General features: G+C 46.7%; 2 protein-coding genes and 1 non-coding gene across 6 annotated transcripts in view; 1 reads left to right on the forward strand and 2 right to left on the reverse strand.

Moving 5' to 3' along the window:
• The first annotated feature begins 1,149 nt into the window (after positions 1 to 1,149).
• On the forward strand, positions 1,150 to 8,060 carry LOC118366810 (syntaxin-4-like). Its single transcript, XM_035749522.2, has 11 exons — positions 1,150 to 1,386; positions 2,315 to 2,419; positions 2,780 to 2,879; positions 3,208 to 3,282; positions 3,407 to 3,477; positions 3,593 to 3,701; positions 3,891 to 3,964; positions 6,074 to 6,211; positions 6,384 to 6,494; positions 6,579 to 6,667; positions 6,811 to 8,060. Exons 1-10 carry the CDS (start codon positions 1,357 to 1,359, stop codon positions 6,654 to 6,656), a joined length of 891 nt encoding a protein of 296 aa, XP_035605415.1. The 5' UTR covers positions 1,150 to 1,356; the 3' UTR covers positions 6,657 to 6,667; positions 6,811 to 8,060.
• A 259-nt stretch (positions 8,061 to 8,319) lies between these two features.
• Positions 8,320 to 24,547, reverse strand: part of LOC118366789 (helicase SRCAP-like) — a 28,213-nt gene continuing 11,985 nt past the window's right edge. For 3 of the 4 annotated variants that reach the window (XM_035749497.2, XM_035749471.2, XM_035749479.2), the window contains 17 exons: positions 24,249 to 24,385; positions 23,832 to 24,018; positions 23,391 to 23,712; positions 20,085 to 20,294; positions 19,739 to 19,903; positions 18,882 to 19,031; positions 18,385 to 18,777; positions 18,161 to 18,303; positions 17,626 to 17,936; positions 17,182 to 17,384; positions 16,685 to 16,854; positions 16,280 to 16,476; positions 15,862 to 15,976; positions 15,641 to 15,766; positions 15,141 to 15,323; positions 14,951 to 15,034; positions 8,320 to 14,829 (listed from right to left, as the gene is read on the reverse strand). In XM_035749497.2, coding sequence (XP_035605390.2) covers positions 9,805 to 14,829; positions 14,951 to 15,034; positions 15,141 to 15,323; positions 15,641 to 15,766; positions 15,862 to 15,976; positions 16,280 to 16,476; positions 16,685 to 16,854; positions 17,182 to 17,384; positions 17,626 to 17,936; positions 18,161 to 18,303; positions 18,385 to 18,777; positions 18,882 to 19,031; positions 19,739 to 19,903; positions 20,085 to 20,294; positions 23,391 to 23,712; positions 23,832 to 24,018; positions 24,249 to 24,385 — 8,121 coding nt within the window. In that variant the 3' untranslated portion in view covers positions 8,320 to 9,804. The remainder of the gene's footprint in view (positions 14,830 to 14,950; positions 15,035 to 15,140; positions 15,324 to 15,640; positions 15,767 to 15,861; positions 15,977 to 16,279; positions 16,477 to 16,684; positions 16,855 to 17,181; positions 17,385 to 17,625; positions 17,937 to 18,160; positions 18,304 to 18,384; positions 18,778 to 18,881; positions 19,032 to 19,738; positions 19,904 to 20,084; positions 20,295 to 23,390; positions 23,713 to 23,831; positions 24,019 to 24,248; positions 24,386 to 24,547) is intronic. The other variant, XM_035749489.2, reaches the window with a different exon arrangement.
• LOC118369469 (small nucleolar RNA SNORA11) lies at positions 15,512 to 15,591 on the reverse strand. Its single transcript, XR_004822611.1, has one exon. It is a non-coding gene; the product is annotated as a small nucleolar RNA SNORA11 (small nucleolar RNA).

The raw sequence follows: 24,547 nt of genomic DNA on the forward strand, positions 1-24,547 counted from the left end.
AAATTGACAAGTGATGTTGTGTTCTCTTAACCTAGAAATTCAAATTTCGGTTTTAATTGAATCTGATCTGGATGATCACAGTGTATTGTGTATTGTATCTATACCTTCCATCCTCTCCCTTTGTAGATTTGGAGGCCTCCTCGTAGATTGACCAAATTCAAATGAATTCAGTTTAACACCAAGGAATATTTCACTTGCTGTAAGGTCTGGATTTCCATATTCTGAAGACATTTTGAAAGATTGAAGCATCTGAAATAGATAGTGGGATGCATATGTTCTTCTTATAGACACGTTATAGCACGTGTTCCAATACGTTTTTTGACCAGAGACCCCATTTTGATATCAACATTTTTTCCCCCTACCGTGTAAAACAGTTATGTATTCAGCAGCAAAAGTTAACTTTTCTAATTTAGGGCTATGACAGTCTATTACATTTGTTGAGAGTATTTCAATCTGAAGGAAGTATGGTTTGAAGTGCCTGAAATGCATCAGAAAGGTATTGGGAAGTTCAGAAGATCATCAGGCAATAATTGTGCATGATGTAGAAAATAACATCATGATGATGTTTGTTTCCCCCCCAGTCTGATTTAGTGCTTGGTCTTGTCCACTTTGTTCTAATGAATCCTGAGCTTGTGGGCATTGTAGAAGGAAACAGAAGACATCTATGTGTTCCCGGGAGTCTTATCTTTCAGGAATGGGGTCATAAAGTTAGAGTCACATTCGTAGGAAGAAAACAGAAACTGCTCTGTTTATTACAACCGCATTTAGCTGTTAGCGAAGGTTACTGACATACTCGCAGTTCTATGAACCAAGCGCAATTTTCTTTTTTCAGCGTTTCTACGACGACCCCATTTTCAAATCAGGCAACCTCATATGGGGTTGTGACCCCTAGTTTGGGAAATGCTGCATTATAGTCACCTACAATTTAATTGATCCGTTTGAAGGATCATTATGATCATATCAAGTCAATAACAATTTCACAATAGGTAATGGACTTTTGTTGTGGGGGTACAAAAAAAATAAAATGAAGCACAAACTAATTATAAATGTGACCATGTTTAATAGCAGCAGAGGGCAAAATGAACCAGCGTATCTAATTAACAGTCAAACAAAGAAAAAAGCTCCAGGACGGTAGGTGGCGTAGCTCAATGTGTTCTAATGTGGGCTGTCTTTCTCTCGAACATCCTGAAGGGGAGACTAGTTTAGCCGTTTAGATTACGTGTTGAATGACACAAGCACGAAAGTTATTTTTGTGTATGTTTTATTGCTCATTTGTTCCAATTTTTCTTCACCTTGATATAGGATATCGTAGTCATATATTCGTTAGCTAATACATTGCATTTGGACTGAGAAGAAATGCGGGACCGAACCAAGGAACTGGGCAATGTGAGTTTCAAGCTAACTTCTACTAACCAATACCAATTCATTTAGCAATTTGTCAATTTGCAAGGGAAGGTTTAATGCAGATTTGTTAGCTATTTCAGGGTATTCTTTATCTGGTAGCTAGTTATTAGTGCTAGCTACATTGCTTTTTAATCGGCGAACTTTGCTAAAGTTAACGTACTTGTTAACCTGGCTAGGCTAGCAAGCATAGCTGAAATAGTCTACACCCCAAGGATAGGCCAGTGGCTAGAAGTGTATTAAAAGTTCAATGCCGCACTCATGGGTTGCATGTTGGATTTACATGGCAATGATGTGCAAAAGAGCTCGCTAGCTCGTAGTCCTAAAAAACGGAAATAAATTACCTATGGTTCGTTCAGCCATTCCTATGGGGGAACTTTATTTATTGTTTTTTTAAAAGGTATTTTTCTTAACTGCATTGTTGAATAAGGGCTTGTAGTAAAGTAAGCATTTCACTGTAAGGTCTACTACACCTGTTGTATTCGGCGCATGTGACAAATAGAATTTGATTTGAAATTCAAGGGAAAAGTTGGGACATTGGGATGAACGCCGAAAATAAGGTCTGAGGTTAACACCGGTTTAGAAGATCTTATACGTTTTGTTCTATGATATCATTCAGTTAACATGACCTTTATGAAATATGAAGCCTTTATGTGGTTGTTTTAATTACATAAATACTTCCAAATGCACAGTAAGTGACGTTAACTGATGATTATCTCATAACAAAACTATAAGTTCTCCTAAACCTGTTTACCACAGACCTTTTTTTCTGCGTTTATCAACATAAAACCCCCACAAAAAAAAACACATTTCCCCATAGGCGTTGGCCAACGAGCCATGACGGAGTTAGTGCCTACAAAATGTTGAGGATTGTGTCCATTCTTTCCCCCTCTTGCTCTTCCTCACACACCAGACTGCCGAGGTGTCAGACGAGGATGAAGAGGGCAGGGCACTTATGATCAAACCAGGGACTTCTACAGTGAGGGAGGAGAAGGAGAATGATGCATTTTTCAAGAAGGTGAAATCATGCAACCTAATTCAACAGTCAAGCCATCTGTTTGCATTTTACAATGACTTGCTGTCAGTTTCAAGTTGTGTTGTTCTGCAGTACTTTTCTCTTGGCTTGTGGATGCCAAGCACAGGAACAGTTTATGGTGTCAACATGAAATTACTGTGCCAATGTGATCTGGCAAGTTATAATCTGAAATACTGTCAAGTTACAACCAGCAGCTTTTCTGTATGCACAATTGACATCTTATGCAAAAACATAAGATGACGCAGAATATGTCTCCTGGCCTGTTCTCAAGTGCCCCAAACAACGGAAATCACTGATTTAGCTCATCTTACGTTAACCAGCCTGTTTATACTTTCATATCAGGTCCAAGAGATTCGAGAGGGACTGGAGACGCTTAAAAAGGTGGTTTCTGACCTTGAGAACAAACAGAAGACCGTGTTGGGCGTGGCACTGCCAGAGGACGGTCAGTAGATCAACACTAACACATTGACGTTAGTGCTAATATGCTGTATGTAAATATATGCTATGGTGGTACTGTTAGGAGTTATGATATGCATATAATGTGTAATGCGAGCTGAAGCCTAATTAATCACTGCACCTCCATGTCTTGTCAAAGGATCACATTCCACTAAGAAATGTCTCTGTTTTTATAGTTTTTGGTGATAAAGCAGTTGTGCTAATTATATGATTAGGTGCCATTATTCCCCTCAGGCTGCGTATTCTGAGGGATTAGTTACTCTGCCTGTTGACAGTTACTGAAGGTGATGTCGTAAGGTTTCTTTCTGGTTCAGGCATGAAAAGGGAACTCCAAACCCTTCGGGAACAGATCAAAACAATGGCAATGCAGATCCATAAGAAACTGAAGAGTGAGTATTCTTAACTGAAGTGACATGATCAGCTATTGACTATTGATCGCAGGTGTTTCGGTGCCCCCAGCGGATACACCTGAATACAGAAATATCAGACCCATTGTTTAGTTTTCTTTCACAGTCATTGAACCCAAGAAAGGAGAAGATGATGGGAAATACATCCCCATAAACCTAAGGATGCAGAGAGCCCAAGTGAGGCTTCTAATTTCTGAAAAAATTAATTGATTTTCAGTCATATAGTTTTACTGTAGGCTGCCATTTAAATGAACACTTTCCCCATCCCTCTACCTCCTTTTTCTCTCTCCAGCATGGCGTCTTGTCTCGGGAGTTTGTGGAGTTGATGGGCCACTGTAACACCATCCAGGCTTCCTACAGAGATCGCAACGTGGAGAGGATACAGAGGCAGCTCAGAATCAGTGAGTCTACATCTATTACTGTCACTGTGTGGCTGTTCAGAAAGGGGAATCGTAAGTGATTTCAACACCATGGATTTTTGTCTTCTGAATTCAAGACTGCAATGCAGAAGTTTACCCACAAAGGTGATTTCGTATGAAAATTAAATATACCCAAAAGCAGCAACTGATAAAGTTATTATATCCCTCTAGCTGGCACCAATGTAACAGATGAAGAGTTGGATGTTATGCTTGAAAGTGGACAGACTGATGTTTTCACACAGAATGTGAGTATGACTGACTGACAGATTCACTGACTGACTGAAACTAACCACAATTAATGAACTAATCTGGAAACCACCTGCTGGCAATCACACAAGTGTTTTCTTCCTCTTTATGTTGGGTAGTATTCTATGACTTTTCTCTTACTCAATCAGGCTCTGTGTTTAGCTGAATAACAAAAAAAACATACAGTGCATTTGGAAAGTATTCAGACCCCTTGACCTTTTCCACATTTTGTTATGTTACAGCCTTATTCTAAAATGGATTAAAAAAGAAAAATCACACACAATACACTATAATGACAAAGCAAAAATGGGTTTTTAGAAATATTTGAACATTTATTTAAATTACAAAACAGAAATACCTTATTTACATAAGTATTCAGACCCTTTGCTATGAGACTCTAAATTGATCTCCGGTGCATCGTTTCCATTGATCATCCTTAATGTTTTTACAACTTGATGGGAGTCCACCTGTGGTAAATTCAATTGCTTGGACATGATTTGGAAAGGCACACACCTGTCTATGTAAGGTCCCACAGTTGACCGTGCATGTCAGAGCAAAAACCAAGCCATGAGGTCAAAGGAATTGTCTGTAGATCACAGATCTGGGGAAGGCTACCAACAAAATTCTGCAGCATTGAAGGTCCGCTAGAACAGTGGCCACCATCATTCTTAAATGGAAAATGTTTGGAACCACCAAGACTCTTCCTAGAGCTGACCACCCGGTCAAACTGAGAAGGGCCTTGGTCAAGAACCCGATGTTCACTCTGGAAGAGCTCCAGAGTTCCTCTGTGGAGATGTGAGAACCTTCTAGAAGGACAACAATCTCTGCAGCACTCTACCAATCAAGACTGTTATGGTAGTGGCCAGACAGAAGACACTCTTCAGTAAAAGGAACATGACCGCCTGAGTGGAACTTGCCAAAAGGCACCTAAAGGACTCTCAGACCATGAGAAACAAGATTATCTGGTCTGATGAAACCAAGATTGTACACTTGGCCTGAATGCCAAGCGTCACGTCTGGAGGAAACCTGGCACCATCCCTACGATTAACCATGGTGGCGGCAGCATCATGCTGTGGGGATGATTTTCAGCGGCAGGGACTGGGAGACTAGTCAGGATCAAGGGAAAGATGAACGGAGCAAAGTACAGAGACAGCCTTGATGAAAACCTGCTCAGGACCTCAGACTGAGGCGAAGGACCTTCCAACAGGAGAACGACCCTAAGCACACAGCCAAGACCATGCAGGAGTGGCTTTGGGATAAATCTCTGAATGTCCTTGAGTAGCCAGGACTTGAACCTGGTCAAACATCTCTGGAGAGACCTGAAAATAGATGTGCAGCAACGCTCCCCATCCAACCTGACAGAGCTTGAGAGGATCTGCAGAGAAGAATGGGAGAAACTCTCTAAATACCGGTGTGCCAAGCTTGTAGTGTCATACCCAAGAAGACTCGAGGCTGTAATCGCTGCCAAAGGTGCTTCAACAAAGTACTGAGTAAAGGGTCTGAATACTTGTGAATGTGATATTTCATACATTTGCAAAAATGTCTACTCCTGTTTTTGCTTTGTCCTTATGGGGTATTGTGTGTAGATGAGGAAAAAACCATTTAATCAATTTTAGAATAAGGCTGTAAAGTGACAATGAGGAAAAGGTCAAGGGGTCTGAATACTTTCCGAATGCACTGTATGTAAGCGGTAATGTCTGGGACGACGACAAATGTTTCTACATTCTTTTGGGAGTAAAATGATGACAGATTTGTTTTGTTTAAGACACTCTTGATGGCTTGCACTGGACTACAGGTGTGAATTTGGTAAGCACTCATTGAGTTGCCTGTGCTGTACAGGACATCCTTAGACATCTGTAACCTGTATAGTCGCCATAGCTGTGACAGAGAACCCCACATAAATGGAACCCTTTTGGCCCCCACTTGCTTTTAGAAGATTGACAACTTTAGCTGTTTCAGTTCAACTGTAGTTCTCTTTTGCTGGATGTGTTTTTATGAGCAGTTAAATATAAATGTGTTGTCATTTCTCAGACATCATCTGTGCAACTTTTTTTTTGTTGGTCAGGCTCAACCTGATTTTGTAACATTTACACTCTTCCTCTCTGTAGATCCTGATCGATGCTAAAGCCACTAAGCAGGCGCTGAATGAAATTGAGTCCCGGCATGACGAGATCCTCAAACTGGAAAGGAGCATCAGGGATCTGCATGACATGTTCCAGTACCTGGCCATGGAGGTGGAGGCTCAGGTAAGACTGTCACCCCCAGGAGGACAGACTGGAGCCATAATATTTTTCCCACACAAGTGTGTACACTTGTTCACTCCCTGTGAAAAGCACATTTTCATGAAATGGGCTTTGAGAAAGTTGGTTGGTGGAAACCTTAGTGAGGTGTGTGCTGAATTGACAAACTGTTGTGCAGGGGGAGATGGTCAACCGCATTGAAGCCAACGTCCTCAACTCAACTGATTATGTGCAGAAGGCAGTGGTGGAGACCGAAAAAGCTGCCACCTACCAAAACAAAGCACGCAAGGTAGGAATTAATTGAAGGTTGTACGGCTAATTATTGGTCAGGTTAGCTAATGATACTTGATACTACCCCTCTCTCCCGCTACAGAAGAAGATATGGATCGCGTTATGCTGTGCCATTCTCTTCCTCATTTTAGCCATCTCATTGGCGATCACCTTCTCCTGAGATCCAGACACGTGAGTTCACTCTTGACGTGCACACGAGATTTGCAAAATTTGCCATTTCATATGAATATCAAATCAACGTGTTCATTTACTGCAAATACAAAGCTTGGAAGTATTGGTTGATTAGTAATCAATACCTACTTTTTATTTTTCAGTGTCGTCTTCCCCTAACCCACTCTCCTGCCCTGAGACCTTGGAAAAAAGACATGTCCTGATATCACTGAACTTTTGACTAACACCACTCTCATAGACAGACACAAACAATCATAGTCTCTCATGTTAACTGCCCCACTCTCAGCAAAAGGCAATGCTGAAGGCTTTTTGGCCCCCCTCTGTGGTGCCCTTTTCCATTTAGGATGCCATTGAAGAAATGTGTGGACAACTCATTACTCAACGTGCTGGACCCCTATGTATCCACAAGCACGGAAGAATGCAGTATTGGAACTGGCACTGATCAGATTTACTCAGGAAAACCCATGGCTACGGTGGTTATTTTACAAAGTGAAATAAACTTAGGGCTTGTTTTTAAATGCAGATAGAATATAATTGTATATCGCCAATGTTCTTATTTGTTGAGTAATTAAGACATGTAGTTTTATAAACCTTTTGAGATGTCTGAACTGGCTTCCATGTTGCCCCTGAAATTGATCTCTCTCATTAAGACGATGTCTGATCACTACAATGAATGGCCCACTCCCATGTTGTCCTATTTACATCAGTATTTATTTATAGTTTGAATATTGTTGTGGAAGCTGCTATTTTAATAGTCTTGCCACAGCAACAATCAATGGGAATCCTTATGGTGCCTTTTTCCGTATGTGCTGACAGACAGCGCCACAAGAACAATGTACTACCTTATTTTGTAAAGAAGGGATGGAAACTGCTGTAATTATTCAATGCTTCCACCATTTTTATTTTTTACAAACAGTTAAGATCTTAGCCTTATTGATCTGTGCTGACATCACAAAAACGGGTCAGAAGTCTGTGTGTGACTCTGGATGGCCAGAGAGCTAGCAACAATGACAAGGTGCCATGTGAGGAATAGGTGCTTGTTCAAGTCTTGTTTTGATGTCCATGCTGACCAACTTGTGTATATATAAAAACAATTTTAATGATTTGAGTTAGGAAATCAGTGAATTTAAATAAATGCATTTCACATAACTGGGAATACCCATACCATAACCCCAGCACATGGTGCACAGATTACTAACAGGTATGTAACAAATGTGCACAACATTTCAGAGAACTAAGCTTTTTGTGCATATGGATCATTTGCTGGTGTCTTTATTTTCAACTCATGAAATATGGGACCAACACGTTGCATGGCTGTTTAATTTTGTATAGAACTTTCAGCTCATTTTAATGCATTGTTCAAATAAAGTTGCCGACTGTGCTTGTATGGGTTTACTGTTGCCCAGACTCAAGTTTGTGTGCCTCTTTTCTGCTACAATGTTCGGAGAGAAATGGTACGATCCCCAGAATTACCTGGATAATCGCAAGAGGGACATCTTGCATTGTAAAATCCAGTACTGTATAGAATGTCAAAAGCGATAAGAAAGAAATGGCACCTACTGAGATGTGTATAATACAAGTGTCATGCAAACACATTTACACTTTATTTTGCAGGTGGTCTTATAAAAAAGGTTAGACAACCAAACACCCAATACATTTTTGGTCTTTTATTCAACTGTCATTTTGTCTTTCAAGTAAAACAATGTGGAATTACAAGGGAACAAAGGAATGTAACAAATTAAAGGGACAAATCAAGACCATCACCATATTCCACCCATTCACTCAAACATCACCCTGCCCACAAACTGCTTTCACAAACGCAAATCCTCAAAAGTTAATTGACAATTTACAGAGCCATCTGCACCATTTTAAGTCCTTACATGAAAGAGGAGCAATGAAATGATAGAAATTCAGATTTAAAAAAATAATTTGGTAGCACTGGTGCATAGGGTGCTTTTCTCGTGATTTACAGAAAGCATATCCTTTTTTAGTGACAAATGACAACTCAGTAAGTTCCACACCCCAACGTCAAGTACTTTACAAAGCATACTGTTCTCCGTTCACCCACTCGGCCTAATAGGCACTGTTTTTTTATTCACACTGATTCAATACCCTTTTAGTATAAACGACATGAAATGTTGACCATAATATCGTACTTTGGAAAAGGTGAGTTAAATCAAGGTTCTGCTCCCGTTTCTTTCTGCATTGCCAGTGAGTAAAATCATTTGCATCTTCGAGATGCATAACAAGCTTGAGAGAGACAGCCATATTTGGAGTTTGTGTGAGGTACCAGGAACGTAGTAGTAATTTGATTGAAATTTATGTAAAATACTACACCACAATGCAGTCAGATGCAAAGGAAAAATGCAGGCTGGATTTAAAAAGTCAGATGGACAGAAAATGACAAGATACAGAGGCCCAAGCAAAGAGTAGCTCCAGCATAGTGCAGCAAAGATCACATTTACAGATCTGCTCTCTTCCTGGAAGAAACCATAAAATATCCAGAACTTATCAACAGAGGTCAGAACAGCTGACAAAATGTCCAGAACCCAAAAAGTCTAAAACCTTCAAACGTACGATACAAGTGTCACTCAAAATATTATTTTGAATGTCGCATGAATGATTCCCACCGATAACCCTGGCAGAGGATAAAATCTGCATATTGGGCGCAATCTATTCCTCTCTCGAACACATACATCTCCTAGTATTCCAGTCTTTTTAAATGTTTTACAGTACATAGTGTGAACTAACAAATAACTCACTCGCACCCACCTCGTCCCAAAGTCCCCAGTGTGCAGTCAAGCCACTGTCTGTATGAAGTGACACCTTCAGGACTACAACACCTCACTTCTGGAAGGGCTCTACCATGATGGCACCTTTCTCTCTGCAAACAGTCGGGCATCTCTAAGCCTTTCCCCAGTTGATGATGGCTGAACTGGAGAGGAGACCAGCTCTAATGTGGGGTGGGGGAGAGGGCCCAAGAGGGAGGGAGGTCACTGACCTGCACAACACATAGTTCTGCTCTGGCCTCCGTCAGTGTAGACAAAGCAGCAACTTTAGAGGCCATTTCCCCTCCATTTCCCAGTCAGAATCCCTCACTCCCTCTCCCAGTTTAAAAAATATATATTGTTATTCCATCATGTCTTGTTGTGTTGGGCAGAGGAAGACCGGGAAGAGCGGGTGTTGGCTGCCGGTGTGCGGGCCTGAGCTGCTGCCATAGCCGCCACGCTGCGCAGCACCCTGTCCGGGGTGCTCTCTCCCGAACCAGCGTTCCCTTCCTGTGAAAGCCTCTCCCGCTTCTGGGCATGCCTCTCCTTTCTTTCCTTCCGGGTCTCCCTCCCCCAGCCTTCTCCTTCCTTCCTGTGGCTGCGCCTCCTGCCCCTCTCGGTGCTGCGTTCACGTTCGCTGCTGGAGGATGGTGCTCGCGAGCTGTTGAGCCTGGGCCCGGTGCTCTGGGAGCTGAGGCTGTGGGTGCGCTGGCTGCTGTTGCTGCTGCTCCGGCTACTCCCTCCACCATCGCTACTCACGCTGCTGCAGGCGCTGTGGCCCCTGGACGAGCGAGTCTCCCTCTCGCACCCCTCTTCCTTCTCCTCCGAGGGCTTCTTTTTTTCTTTTTCACTCTCCTCCTTCTTGCTCCCCCTCTTGTTGTCTGTCTCCAGGGGTGGGACGAGGGCGCCAGGGCACTGGCGGGTGGAGCGGGCGGCGGTGCGGCTAGACTTGGTGGGGGTCATCTTGCTGATTCCTGCTTTGTTGTTGCAGTTTGTTTGCGGAGTGGCTGGTGCACTTTTAGATTTGGACTTGTGGTTCTTGTCAGAGGAAGCGGGAGAAATGACATTCTGCCCAGCAGCCTTAGCCGCAGGGTCTTTCCTGCTGCCAGGGGTGTCGACCCTGCCTCGCATGGCAAGGAGTTTGGCTGCAGCGTTCAAGGCTGAACATCTCTTTCCCAGGACCTCTGGCTGGGGAGGGGTAGAGGGCACGCTGTTAGACTGGGGTTTACTCTCCGAGGTGGGAAGAGGACCAGAGGATTTCCGAGTGACTCTCACAGAGGATGTCTCGCTGCTAGACTCCCCAGTACCGGTGTTGTTGGACACAGTCCTGCCCTCCCATTCAGAGCTCCTGGCGGGTCTTCTTCTCCGCCTGTTACCCTCTCCATCCCCCTCTTTCTCCTGCCAGCTCTGGGATGAGCGGGTGAGGCGCTCTTTCCTGGTTTCACAGGGGTCCGAGTCTGAAGAAGAGGACCTGGACTGCCTCCTCCGAGTGGCGTTGGTGGACTCTTTCTCAGTCTTCCCCTCTCCCTTCTCTGGGTCAGACAGAACCTCTCCTCGCCTCCTCTTGGCAGGTGCTCTCTTCTCTGCACTCTTCTTGTATTGGGCTGACCGGGTGGGATTGGATGTGGAGCACACTGAGGAAGGAGAAGAGGAGCGCACCGACTCCTGACTGCTCTGGCGACTGAGAGGCCTCTTCTTGCTGGCGGCTTTGTCATCTCCGGCACTCTCCTCTATCTTCTGCTTATCTGTTTCCTCTGGCCGAGGAGCCACTGGAGTCTCTGGGTCAGCGAGAGAGGGAGTGGAAAGGACAGTGTCTTTGGCTTCAGGAGAATTCTCCACTTTCCTCTTTTTCGGTTGAGAGTCACTAATCTCCTCTTCTCCATCCTCTGCCTTTTTGTCCACTTTAACTGCCTGGGTCTCCACCTCCATGTCTATTATGTTCTCTGAATCTGGATTCTGGGCAGGATTCTGGGCAGGATTCTGGGCAGTCTCCACAGCCTGGTTCTCTGTGGCAGCCACAGCAGTGGAGTTGCTGGAGAGGGTAGATGTAATAGGAATTTGGGCCAGGGGCAGGACTAATGTTGAACTTGGAGTGGGGGCTGGGGTGGATATCTGGGTGACGATTTTGTTGGTAGTGGAGTTATGTACTTGGGAACGGGTGGGGGTTGGGGTAGAGATTGGGGTAGGAGTTGATGTGATGGTTGTGGCAGCGGCTACAGTAGCAGTGGTGACAGTTCTGGGTGGGGGCAGTGTAGAATTGGTGACAGTTCTTGGTGGGGGCGGTGTAGAGGTGGTGACAGTTCTGGGTGTGGTTGGTGTAGAGGTGGTGACAGTTCTTGGTGGGGGCGGTGTAGAGGTGGTGACAGTTCTGGGTGTGGGCGGTGTAGCGGTGGTGACAGTTCTGGGTGTGGGCGGTGTAGCGGTGGTGACAGTTCTGGGTGTGGGCGGTGTAGAGGTGGTGACAGTTCTGGGTGGGGGCGGTGTAGAGGTGGTGACAGTTCTGGGTGGGAGCGGTGTAGCGGTGGTGACACTTGTGTATGGGGGCAGTGTAGCGGTGGTGACACTTGTGTATGGGGGCAGTGTAGCGGTGGTGACACTTGTGGTAGGGGCTGGTGTAACGGTGGTGACAGTTGTGGTAGGGGCTGGTGTAACGGTGGTGACAGTTGTGGTAGGGGCTGGTGTAACGGTGGTGACAGTTGTGGTAGGGGCTGGTGTAACGGTGGTGACAGTTGTGGTAGGGGCTGGTGTAACGGTGGTGACAGTTGTGGTAGGGGCTGGTGTAACGGTGGTGACAGTTGTGGTAGGGGCTGGTGTAACGGTGGTGACAGTTGTGGTAGGGGCTGGTGTAACGGTGGTGACAGTTGTGGTAGGGGCTGGTGTAACGGTGGTGACAGTTGTGGTAGGGGCTGGTGTAACGGTGGTGACAGTTGTGGTAGGGGCTGGTGTAGAGGTTAGTGTGGTGGTTGGTGTAGGGGCTGGTGTGGGGGTTGTGATGGTGATTTTGGTAGAAGTTGGTATGGAGGTTGTTGCAGTGATGGTGGCGGTTCGGGCTTGTGTGACGGTGGTGACGATTATACTTGGGCCTGGTGTGGAAATGGTGGTCAGATTTGCAATTGAGGTTGTGGTGAGTTTTCTAAGTGTTGGTACATGGGTTGCAACAATTGTGGTAGGGCACGGAGTAGGGGTTTGTTTGACATTTGTGAGTGTTGGTGTAGGGGCTGGAGTGGGGGTGATGGTTGGAGTAGAGACTGATGTGGCCATTTTGGAGATTTGAGCTGGTGTAGGGATAGTGATTTGGCCAAGGGGAGGAGTGGAGATCTTGTTGGGGGTAGGGGTGACAATTTGTGTGGTAGTTGTGGAGATTGGTGGAGAAGTGGAGACTCTAGGTCTTGAGGTGAGGAATTGGGCAAGGGTTGAGGTGAGGACTGCAGTTGGAATTCGAATGAGGCCAGAGGTTGACCTTGAGGTAGGGCTAAAGGGCGGCCTCGATGTGGATACTGTGGGTAAGCTTAGGGTGGAAACTGTGGATGAGCTTGAAGCAGGAACAGATATTGAGTTTAAGGCGGGGACTGTGGGTGAGCTTGTGGCAGGGACTAAAATTGAAACCGGGGTGGAGATGGTTGCTGAGCTTGAGGTGGAGACAGAGATTGGAATTGGGATTGGAACTCGAGTTCGGCTTGGCGCAGGAATATCGGTTGTGGTAAGGATTTGAGCTGGGCTTAGTTCCAGAATAGAAGTTGGGGTTGTGGTAAGGACCTCAGTCTTAGTGTTTGGTTTTAATGTTGCGGTAGAGTCCTCAGCTTTGGTAGACAGAGAGTCTTGGCTGGTGCAGATAGCAGAGGCGGTCACAGTTTGAGGCTCAGTGGGGGCAGATGGGAGTAGTGGTTCTGTGTTAACAGCCTCAGACAGGGAACCAGGTTGGCTGGTGGTGCTGGAGTTTGAGTTATGTCCTGCACCCACAGCATTCTTTACAGTTGTCGAGTCCTTGCGGGGACGACCCCGCTTGCGTTTTGGGGAGAGAGCGGGGCTCCCCTCACTTGCTGAGGTGGGCTGGGGAGGAGATACATGCTCTGGCTGGGATACCGCCAACCTGAGGGGAGTTTTGGGGGGTCGGCCCCTCTTTCGTTTCACTGGTGGGGTCGAGTTAGCATTATTAGCGGGTGAGGACACGTTGCCGTCTTTTCCTGGCTGATTGTCCATTTTCCTGTGGTAGTTCCCTCCCCTCCCTCGGCCCAGCTCTCCTAACTGCGCCGCCACGCGAGACTCGCTCTCCAGCCGCTGCCGCACCGGCAGGTTCCTCAGCACCGGCATGTCAGGGGATTGGTGGGGCGGGGAGTAAGGGAGGTAGCTTCTGGCAGGATAGGTGTGTGTTGAGGGGGATTCTTGGTCCTCTGTGAGTTTGGTGGTCGTTGAGTATTTTGAAGCAGTCCCTTTCTCTTCGGGTGTCAGGCTGGTTTTGTCAGGGGTTTGGGAGTCTCTGCTTGGCTCGTCTGAGACTCGGCCCGACTCAGCGTTCTCTGTCTCCTCTGATGAGCCTCCTCCTGTCCCGCTGCCTCTCCTCCTCCTCTTCCTGGGCTCCTTGTCCTCCACCACCGTCACCAGGCGACCAGGGAGCTTCCGCAGGACCTTGGCCGACGGGGAATGTTCCGGAAGGCCTAGCAGGACCTCCCCGTCAGCCGACTGGCGCTTGCGTGGCGACCGGGAGAGAGGGCACACAGAGTTGGGAGACAGGGACTCCTGGTCCCTAATGTCATAGTCCCTGGCCTGGGCAGAGTATGACTGGTGGTCCACTGGACACGTGGACTCTGAGGTGATACACACTGCCCTCTCCCTGCTGGGTGACCAGGTGTGTGAGTCCCCTGGTAGTGTCAGTGATTTCCCAGCTAGAGGACTGGTGGCAGTGGAAGGCACTGAGCTGGAATGGGACTGGGATCCGAGAGGTGGCGCTGCCGACCCGGATTTGAGGCTGGAGTCTCTAGAAGGAGAGGCCGGGGTTGTGGATGCAGGTTTGGCAGATTCCTTTGATGAGGAGGGTTGGGCCCTGGGGTGCTCTGTGCGGGACGGTGTGGTGGTATTGTCTTTGGTCCCCCCTCGTCCTCTCAGAGCTGAGCGGAGCCTTTCAGGCACTTCTCTGGGGGTGGGGGAATCAGACTCTGGCTCTGGGGAAGTGGGCGGTGGGGAGGCCGTGGCTCCTCGGAGCCTACCGCTGATTCTGGTGGAGGGGGCGCCTTTCTCTTTGTGTCTGCGTGGGCGACGGCCCGACCCGGGCGGCGAGGGCTCCTCCGCTGGCTGTGATGCGAAGTCCTCGTCGTCATTGTCCGAGGAGCCTGCATGCAGCTTCAGGCCCTCCTCCTTGGCCTGGTCCAGCCCCTTCCTGGCAGCCTCCACCTGCTCCTTTAAACACAGAGCAGAGAGATGGGCTTTTTATTTGAACCCAGGTCTCTAATAGGGTGAACCATTTAAACATGGACACATGGCACGCTCTCCTAAATGCACTGAGAAATATCAATCTAACCTCTGCTTGCTTTAACTCCTCCTTGCACACATCCTCCAGTGAAGCCTCCAGGAAATTCATAGCATAGCGCTCTATAGGAGTGAGCTGAGAAACGAGGGGGAAAAAAGATAGGTTTGGCAAAAAAGCTGAAAATAGTCAAACAACACAGATGGAATAGCCAAAAAAAACAGGGATATTGAACAACAATCACCTGCTCCACAAGAGCCGCTATCTCCTGCTCGGCCTTGGAGAGCTCCTCCTCTTCCGGGTCCCTCCCTTCGCCAGCCTCGTCCAATGGGATGGCCTCGTTGAACTCTGCCAGTTCAGCTACCTGCTCTGCTTTGGCTTGGGAGGCAGCGACGATGTCCTCCTCGTCCTCGGCACGACAAAGGGCCTGTGGCAGAGAGATAATTCATTTTTGGGAACAGTGCCACCTGGAGTAGAGATTGATGTGTCTTGCTGACTTGTACAATTCCTAAAACAGTCATTTGACCTCAAATAATCTTGTTTATTTTATCAAAATAAAGCTTGTTTGTATGGAGTCAGTGCTGGTCCAAACACTCAGCTGCTGGTTTCTGGTTGTCTTCTAGACTCCTGCTGTTGTATGGTGTGGTATAAACAGGTGTCTATGGTCTGAGAGACACCTGCTCTGAACACACCAGTTAAACTCAACTACATACTGTTATTACCAGTGTTTTGGGTGTGACTGACCTGCTCCAGGATGGTGGTGCTCTGTTTGTTGCCCGTCTCTTCCTCCTCTGGCTGGGGCACAGACGGCTCTGGGGTCACCTCCTTCTTCTCCCCCTCATTCACGTCAAACAGCTCCCTGATGGTTTGCTGAGATGAGAGAGGGGAGCGTAGTTTGTCTTGAATTGCCCTCGATTCAGAGTGAATGGACGACGTCACAGAGTGTTATATCGGCGGAGACGTACCTGTTTGAAGAAAGCGGTGGTGAAGTTGCCTCCTTCTATGGCCATGTCTCCCAGCATTCTTTTCTGGTTGGCCTTCTTCAGGATGTTCTCCTCCACTGTGCGCTCACTGATCAGCCTGGGGGGGTTGGGGTGGGGGGGGGGGGGGGGGTGGAGAATAGTCACACCAGATGCTCAACAGACTAGCTAACATAGTGGCAGAGTAGTAATCACTGGCTCTATGCCTACCACATTAATATCTTCAAAGTAGAGGTATGCACACTGTTCATGCTACTTCCGGAGACTTTCAGATCCTGCCTGTGTCCAATCTAAAGGAAACTAAAAACCGACCGTTGTGCTGAGACGATTTGACTTAGAGGGAGTTAAGTGAGTTAAGCTTGGTTCAACAGCCTAAGAGGCAGGGGAGGGTTTCACGGTGTACCTGTAGATGTGGACGTCGCGGGTCTGTCCGATGCGGTGGCAGCGGTCCTGGGCCTGGGCGTCCATGGTAGGGTTCCAGTCACTGTCGTAGAACACCACCGTGTCGGCGCCCGTCAGGTTCACCCCCACGCCGCCGCTGCGCGTGGACAGGATGAAGCAGAAGATGCGGCGGTCCGCGTTGAAGCGATCCATCAGGGACTGAGGGAGAGGAGGACAACAGTCAGCATCCTTTATCAGTTTCAGAACAATATTGATCTCCGGGTCAATTCCGTTCAGCTCAGCCAATAAAATCGCAAATGTCCAAAATATATTACATGGAAATGGAATTGACCCCCAACTGAGTTGCTGAAGTCCAACACAACAACAGTATCCCATAAAGCTCAGGTCTAGTCACGGCGCCCCTCACTTGTCTCTGCTCGACGCGGGTGCTGCCGTCCAGGCGGAGGTAGATGTGACCGTGGTAGTTGAGGAACTGCTCCAGCACGTCCAGCATGCGGGTCATTTGGGTGAAGATGAGAACGCGATGTTGGCCCTCCTTCAGCCGACGCAGCAGGGTGTGGAGCGTCTGCAGCTTACCTACACACACACACCAAAGTGTTATCATTCAAAGGCTCATACCGTTTCTCCTCATTTTAAAAATACCTCTCGGTCTTCAACTGAAGGACACGCTGCTCTGGAAAACTGAATGTGACCCTGACCCAGTGACCCTAGAGACAGACTGTCCCCCGTATCATCGCTGAAGTAACAGCACTTCCACTCAAGTTTATTTTCATGTCATGGCCTTTGCAAACACATAGCCAAACGGATTGAGGTGTCAGAGTTAAAATTCCTCAGCCAATGCCGAGGTAAAACAAGACAAGTTTCTGAGGAACACACAGTTGTGTTGTCTGAGTGGGGACTCACCGCAGTCGTACTGGATGAGCCTCAGGTCAGGGAAGTGGGTCCTCATGTTGCACTGGATGCGGTGCAGACTGCGTGTGAGCGGGGCCACCTGGGAGGAGAGCAGCGAGGTGAACACGGCCTGCTGGTGGCTCAGAGACGGAGGGGGGTGGCAGCTGTGCATGGTGATGGCTGGAGCCTCCACCGGCGGGATCACGAACGTAAACCTGAAGGTTAGGAAATAGGGTCCGATTAGAAATGGTCATATTTACCCTTCATCAATCCCTGGGGCATCACAAGAAAGATAAACAGAAAGTGCTTGAAAACTGACAACCGATTCAACTCATGAAGGGCTTGGTGATTAGTGTGGTGATTTGTTAAAATCAGGTGTGTTAGTGCAGGGATAAAACTAAAAATGTGGACTGTCTCGTGGTTCCAGACAGTGGACAGCAGCAGTCAGCGTGTTACCGTTCGATCACATCTTTGAGCAGCTGCAGCCTGTCCTCGGTGGTGTGGATGCCCTCCCTCAGGGCGCAGCTCTGGTCCCAGTAGTCCGTAGTGCTGTGGGACTGGGCGAACAGGCAGGCGGCGTGACCCGAGCGACCCCACTGACCCAGGGCCCTGGGGGCCGGAGCAGGGCAGGAGCCCGGGAGGAAGGTGAGGAAGTCCAGTACCTCATGGCCAAACACGGGCTTGGCGCTGCAGTGTAGGTCGTTGATCCGGATGATCTGGGCCAGGCGGCTGTCTCGCTGCTTCTTGAGGCTGTCTGCCAGCCATGACTGGCAGGGGCAAAGGGACAGTTTGTCAGTTGATAGGACAACAACAGTTAAAGGGACATGACAGGAGTCAATTTAAGAATGTTGCTGTGGGCTGATAACTGACAGAACAAAAAAAAGGTACTACTGTGGGATATACGCAACCTCATAATTTCATACACGGTGATTGAAACAAGTCACAAACAAAAGAAAAGAGATTTGTAAATGAAAGCAGATGTAGCTAGTACCATGTAGAAGGGGGAGCGAGGAGGTGGGCGAGGTTGTGCCCGGGGTCGAGGGGGGACAAATCCACCCACATGGGACCCTGATTTAGGAACGGCTGATTTGGTGTCGCTGCTCTCCTCACACGTCAATGTAGAATTCACACGCGCTAGAGAGGATAATTTACTTGTTTAATACAGGGATTGTAAATACAGAATCATAAAATAATTATTTGCATTCATCTCTTCACCTTTCTGTTCTGTGCTGGTTTCTGCTGGTCCCGTTACTACCTTAAGCACTGGGCGGGGGGGCTGGGACTGACTGAGGGCTGAGGTCGGATTACGGGGGGGGGCAGGGGTTCGAGGGGGGGCTGGGGTACAGGTTCTAATTGTGACTGAGGTAGGGGTTCTAGGTGGGGCCAGGGTGTATTGAGCAGTGGTGGGCCCGGGGTGGCGATGGGCCGTTTGCTGGGGGGCAGGAGTTCTCACGGCAGTATTGGCATGATGGTGCATGGAGGTTGACGCCTGGGGGGCTACGCGAGGAGAAGGGGGCACTGCCAGGGTGGGTACACCCCCTCCTTCCTTGCTCGACTGGCGTACCACGATTTTCACAATCCCAGAGCTGGTCACCACGGAGGAGGGCACTGGAAAGGAAAGGCAGGTAAGAACACAACCGTCACTGAACCAGGGCAAAAGACCACGAACAAAGATCAGTGGCCATAGTCTTAGAAAGGGGATGCTGCTGTACCTTGAGAAGAATTGCAAGGCAGCTGGATTCCCGAGGGTACAGGAGAGGTGGGGACAGCGTGGGTATTGGCTGAACTGAAAACTGCTACTTGGGCTGGCTGGCTGATGAGGTGGTGCTGCCCTCCGCTGGTCACCAGATGCATGACGTTACCTGCGGAGCCCACAGTAAGAGCCACACCATTTAGACACCCCTGTCAGTGCAGGATAGATACTGTACCCCTGACTTAAATAGAACACCAATATGGCTGTCTATATCAGCACGTTCTATAGTTTAATGATATAAGCCATTCTGATAATATACACTGAGTGTACAAAATATTAAGAACACCTTCCTAATGTTGAGTTGTACCCCTTTTGCCCTCAGAACAACCTCAATTCGTCAGGATATGGACTCTACAAGGTGTTGAAAGCGTTCCACAGGGATGCTGGCCCATGTTGACTCCAACGCTTCCCACAGTTGTGTCAAGTTGGCTGGATGTCCTTTGGGTAGTGGACCATTCTTGATACACACGGGAAACTGTTGAGCATGAAAAACCCAGCAGCTTTGAAGTTCTTGACACAAACCGGTGCGCCTGGCACCTACTACCATACCCTGTTCAAAAGCACTTAAATCTTTTGTCTTGACCATTTACCCTCTGAATGGCACACATACACAATCCACGTCTCAAAGCTTAAAATGTCATACTTTAAACTGTTTCCTCCCCTTCATCTCTAGTAATTGAAGTGGATTTAACAAGTGACAATAAGGGATCTTAGCTTCACCTGGTCAGTCTGTCATGGAAAGAGCAGGTGTTCATAATGTTCTGTACACTCTGTGAATCTCCATGTAGTGTAGTTAGTGCTGGGATCTGACCTGACCTTGTACTGGGCGTGGAGGTGCCATGGGAACCTGGTGGAGCTGGGTCCCAGACAGGGTGAGCTTGTTGCCCTGCAGCTGGAAGGTGACAGGCTTACTGCCTTGGCACGATGACACAGGACGCCCAGCCAATGAGGCCAGTTGGGCGATACTCACTACCTCCCCAGCTGAGATAGAGAGAAAAATGGTAGATATTAAAATGTAGATGAGTCATTTCACCAGTAGAGATAAAAATAAAATAAAAATATGAATTTACAGTCTAATACATTTTCAGTTTGTTCTTATGCACTGTTCATGCACATTCGTTGCCCGACAGAGAGTGTGTTTGTGAGAATGGCAGGTACTCACAGGGAAGCCGGGCCTGCATGTCTGGGCTGAGCAAAACTCGTTGGGTCAAAACGTTGCTGGGAGGAGGGGTGAGATGGGTGGCGGGGTTGCAGGAGGTGGTGGGTGGGCGTACGGCCAGGACTGGCATTGGGGAGCCGGACCTCATGACAGAGGGGCCACTGGGGTGCAAAGGCGGGCGAGGAGGGGCTGTGGGTGCCACTGAACACACTGCTGAGGGTTCATGAAACAAGGGAAGAAACTATTACATTATGTCTGTTTGTGTAGAATCGTTTGTCTGGCTGAGTAGAGGTTTCCACAAGAAATGTTTAACGGCATTCAAGGTTAAAGGAAAAGTCAAACGCGATATATTTTGGTATATTTTTTTTATTAGTCCACTTGATAGTCCCAGAATGTTTTGCACGTCGGCAGTAAAGTTAACACTATGCTTCTTTAAAGTCCTATATCTTGAAACCTTAACTGCTGACATGCAAAACATTCTGGGACTGTATCAGTGGACTAATGAAATAAAATATAGTTGGAGTAGAATTTTCCTTTAAAGCTGCAACATGCTACTTTTTGGGCTTGCCCCCCAAAAAATGCACATAGAAATGTAAGTTATAGATCTGTCACGCTCAGAAGCGGTAGAGATCGGTTTCTATGTGCGCCATTTCTATGCTTCCCGTTAAGTTTCGCTTTTGCGTCTTTTACTTTCGGTTTCGTACACCAGCTTCAAACAGCTGAAAATACAATACGTTTGGATATGGAAAATATATTTCACAGCGGTGTAGATGGTACAATGTTTCTCTACACAACACCTGCTTGATTTTGTCACAAACTGAAATTAGGCAAACTATTTGAATTTTAGCAACCAGGATCTAAGATCAGACCATTACAAAAACACTTGGATCATGTGTTTGATTTTTTCCCATGTAAATTTAGCAACTACTCAAGCAGTATTTACAGTGCATTCAGACAGTTCAGACCCCTTGACTTTCCACTTTCTTATGTGACAGACTTATTCTAAAATGGATTAAATACAATTTTAAAAAATCCTCAATTTACACAAAATAACCCATAATGACAGAAAGAACAGGTTCTTAGAAATGTATAAAAAAAAAAACAGAAATACCTTATTTACATAAGTATTCAGACCCTTTGCTATAAGACCCAAAACTAAGCTCAAGTTTCCATTGATCATTCTTAAGATGTTTCTATAAGTTGATTGGAGTCTACCTGTGGGAAATTAAATTGATTGGATATGATTTGGAAAGGCACACACCTGTCTATGGTCCCTAAAGGCACCTAAAGACTCTCAGAACATGAGAAACAAGATTCTCTGGTCTGATGAAACCAAGATTGAACTCTTTGGCCTGAATGCCAAACATCACATCTGGAGGAAATCTGGCACCATCCCTATGGTGAAGCATGGTGGTGGCAGCATCATACTATGGGGATTTTTTTCAGAGAATAAATGGATGAAACTCCCCAAATACAGGTGTGCCACGCTTGTAGTGTCATACCCAAGACCTCGAAGCTGTAATCGCTACCAAAGGTGCTTTAACAGAGTACTGAGTAAAAGGTCTGAATACTAACACTACCAGCCAAAAGATTGGACACGTCTACTCATTCAAGGGTTTGTTTTATTTGTACTATTTTCTACATTGTAGAATAATAGTGAAGACAAACTATGAAACAACACATATGGAATCATGTAGTAACCAAAAAAGAAAAGAAAAAAAAGTGTTGAACAAATCAACATTTATTTTATATTTGAGATTCTTCAAAGTAGCCACCCTTCGCCTTGATGACAGCTTTGCACACTCTTGGCATTCTCTCAATCAGATTAAACTGGAATGCTTTCTCAACAGTGTTGAAGGAGTTCTCACATATGCTGAGCACTTGTTGGCTGCTTTTCCTTCACTCTGCATCCAACTCATCCCAAACCATCTCAATAGGGTTGAGATCGGGTGATTGTGGAGGCGTGGTCATCTGATGCAGCGCTCCATCACTCTCATTCTTGGTCAAATAGCTCTTATACATCTTGGAGGTGTGTTGGGTCATTGTTCTGTTGAAAAACAAATTATAGTCCCTCTAAGCCCAAACCAGATGGGAATGCATTTCGCTGCAGAATGCTGTGGTAGCCATGCTGGTTAAGTGTGCCTTGAATTCTAAATAAATCACAGACAGTGTCACAAGCAAAGCACCGCCACAGCACCTCCTCCATGTTTCAACGTGGGAACGAAACATGCGGAGAACATCTGTTCACTTGTGTCTCTTATGGAATCAAAAAGCTCAAATTTGGATTCATCAGACCAAAAGGACAGATTTCGACCGGTCTAATGTCCATTGCTCGTGTTTCTTGACAAAAGCAAATCTCTTCTTATTGGTGTCCTTTAGTAGTGGTTTCTCTGCAGCAATTCAACCATGAAGGCCTGATTCACAGAATCTCCTCTGAACAGTTGATGTTGAGATGCGTCTGTTACTTTAACTCAGTGAAGCATTTATTTGGGCTGCATTTTCTGAGGCTGGTAACTAATGAACTTATCCTCTGCAGCAGAGGTAACTCTGGGTCTTCCATTCCTGTGGCAGTCCTCATGAGAGTTTCATCATAGCGCTTGATGGTTTTGTGACTGAAAGTTTCTTCAAGTGCAATGTTCTTGAAATGTTCCAGATTGACTGACCTTCATGTCTTGGAGTAATGATGGACTTTACTTATTTGAGCTGTTCTTGCCATAATATGGACTTGGTCTTTTACCAAACAGGGCTATCTTCTGTATACCAACCCTACCTTGTCACAAGAACTGATTGGCTCAAATGCATTAAGGAAAGAAATCCCACACATTAACTCAAGGCACACCTGTAAATTTAACGGCATTCCAGGTGACTACCTCATGGAGAGAGAATGCCAAGAGTGTGCAAAGCACTCAAGGCAAAGGGTGGCTACTTTGAAGAACATCACATATATTTTGATTTGTTTAACACTTTTTGGTTACTACATGATTCCATATGTGTTATTTCATAGTTGTGATGTCTTCACTATTATTCTACAATGTAGAAAATAGTAAAAAATAAAGAAAATCCCTTGAATGACTAGGTGTGTCCAAACTTTTGACTGGTAATGTATGTAACTGTGATATTTCAGTGTTTAATTCTTTAGAAATGAGCAAAAATGGCAAAACTGTTTTATTTTGTCGTTATGGGGTACTGTGTGTAGATTGAGGGGAAAAAATGATTTAATCCATTTTAGAATAAGGCTGTAACGTAACATTTGGAAAAAGTCAAGGGGTCTGAATATTTTCCAAATGCACTGTACTATTTAGTACTAACTTTGTTGGACTGGCAGTGTAGGGGTTGGCGTCACATCCTGGATGAGAGGGGTCCTTGAGGCCTGAGCAGCAGGGGTGACAGGGCAGGTGGGTCGGGGTTTGTTCACCACCAGCACCGTGCGACCATCAGCCTTAGGTAAGGGCTGGAACATCCTGTTGACCTTCATGCGAACGGGTTTGGGACGGGGAGGGGGGTCGGGAGACTCCATGACCTCCTGGATCAGCTGACGGGTGACCTTCCTGGAAGGCAGAAACACGTCGGCCTGGTACCTAGACACGTTGGCCTCCAGACCCACCAGGTCGAACATGGACAGGTCGCAGCGCTGGGGACGGAGGAGGAGGGGTAAGGTTATGGACGTTTAGATAAGTACAAATGCATTTAAATTAGACTGCACAGCTCCAGTGACACACCCCATCCCCAGGGGGCAGTGGGAGCAGTAACCTTGAATGGGGAGACGTCCATGGCTCGTTGTACCAGGGAGGCAGTGTGGAAGACGATAGGCTTGGTGATGAAGGGGGAGTGAATGGGCCGAGGGTCAAACAGGTTGGGGTGGTTACACACTTTACGGAGCTGCATCAAGATGTTGATCACAGACATGAAGTGACCACTAGCCAGCGTTTCCCGGGTCCTGAGAGAAATAGAAAGGGTGAAAAGGGGTTTCCTTTACAATATTAACTAGTAGATGATGATCTAAGCAAACCTGCAGTAGAAGCTGACAACATCATAGTGATGTAATAACATTCTGACAATGAAGAATAAGAATATACAGGTAAAAAGCATATTACTGGCAGAATTTCAAACCAATGAGCCCTCCTGCAATGCATCATTTGCTTCCAGTAACCCCCTATAGATACTTACGAGGCCTGTGCCATGAAGTCATCGTAGAGGAAGCGCTGCCTCTTGGACAAACGGCAGCGCACCACATGCTCATATTTCTTAGGCATCTGCTTCTCCACATCCACCTTGATTCTCCTCAACAGAAACGGTCTGAGCACCTAGAAGGAAAAACAGAAAGTGGTGATATGTCAGGTTAGGGAGCAGAATGTCGTTGACAACATCTCAACGTGCATTAACAGTTCATTTGGACCCCCCTACATACTCTGACCAATCCACACCCCCTTGCCCAAGTGCGCGTCCCCTCCATCTATCGCAGCCCG

Source organism: Oncorhynchus keta, chromosome 3 (assembly GCF_023373465.1).
Source record: "Oncorhynchus keta strain PuntledgeMale-10-30-2019 chromosome 3, Oket_V2, whole genome shotgun sequence".
Lineage (NCBI taxonomy): Eukaryota > Metazoa > Chordata > Actinopteri > Salmoniformes > Salmonidae > Oncorhynchus > Oncorhynchus keta.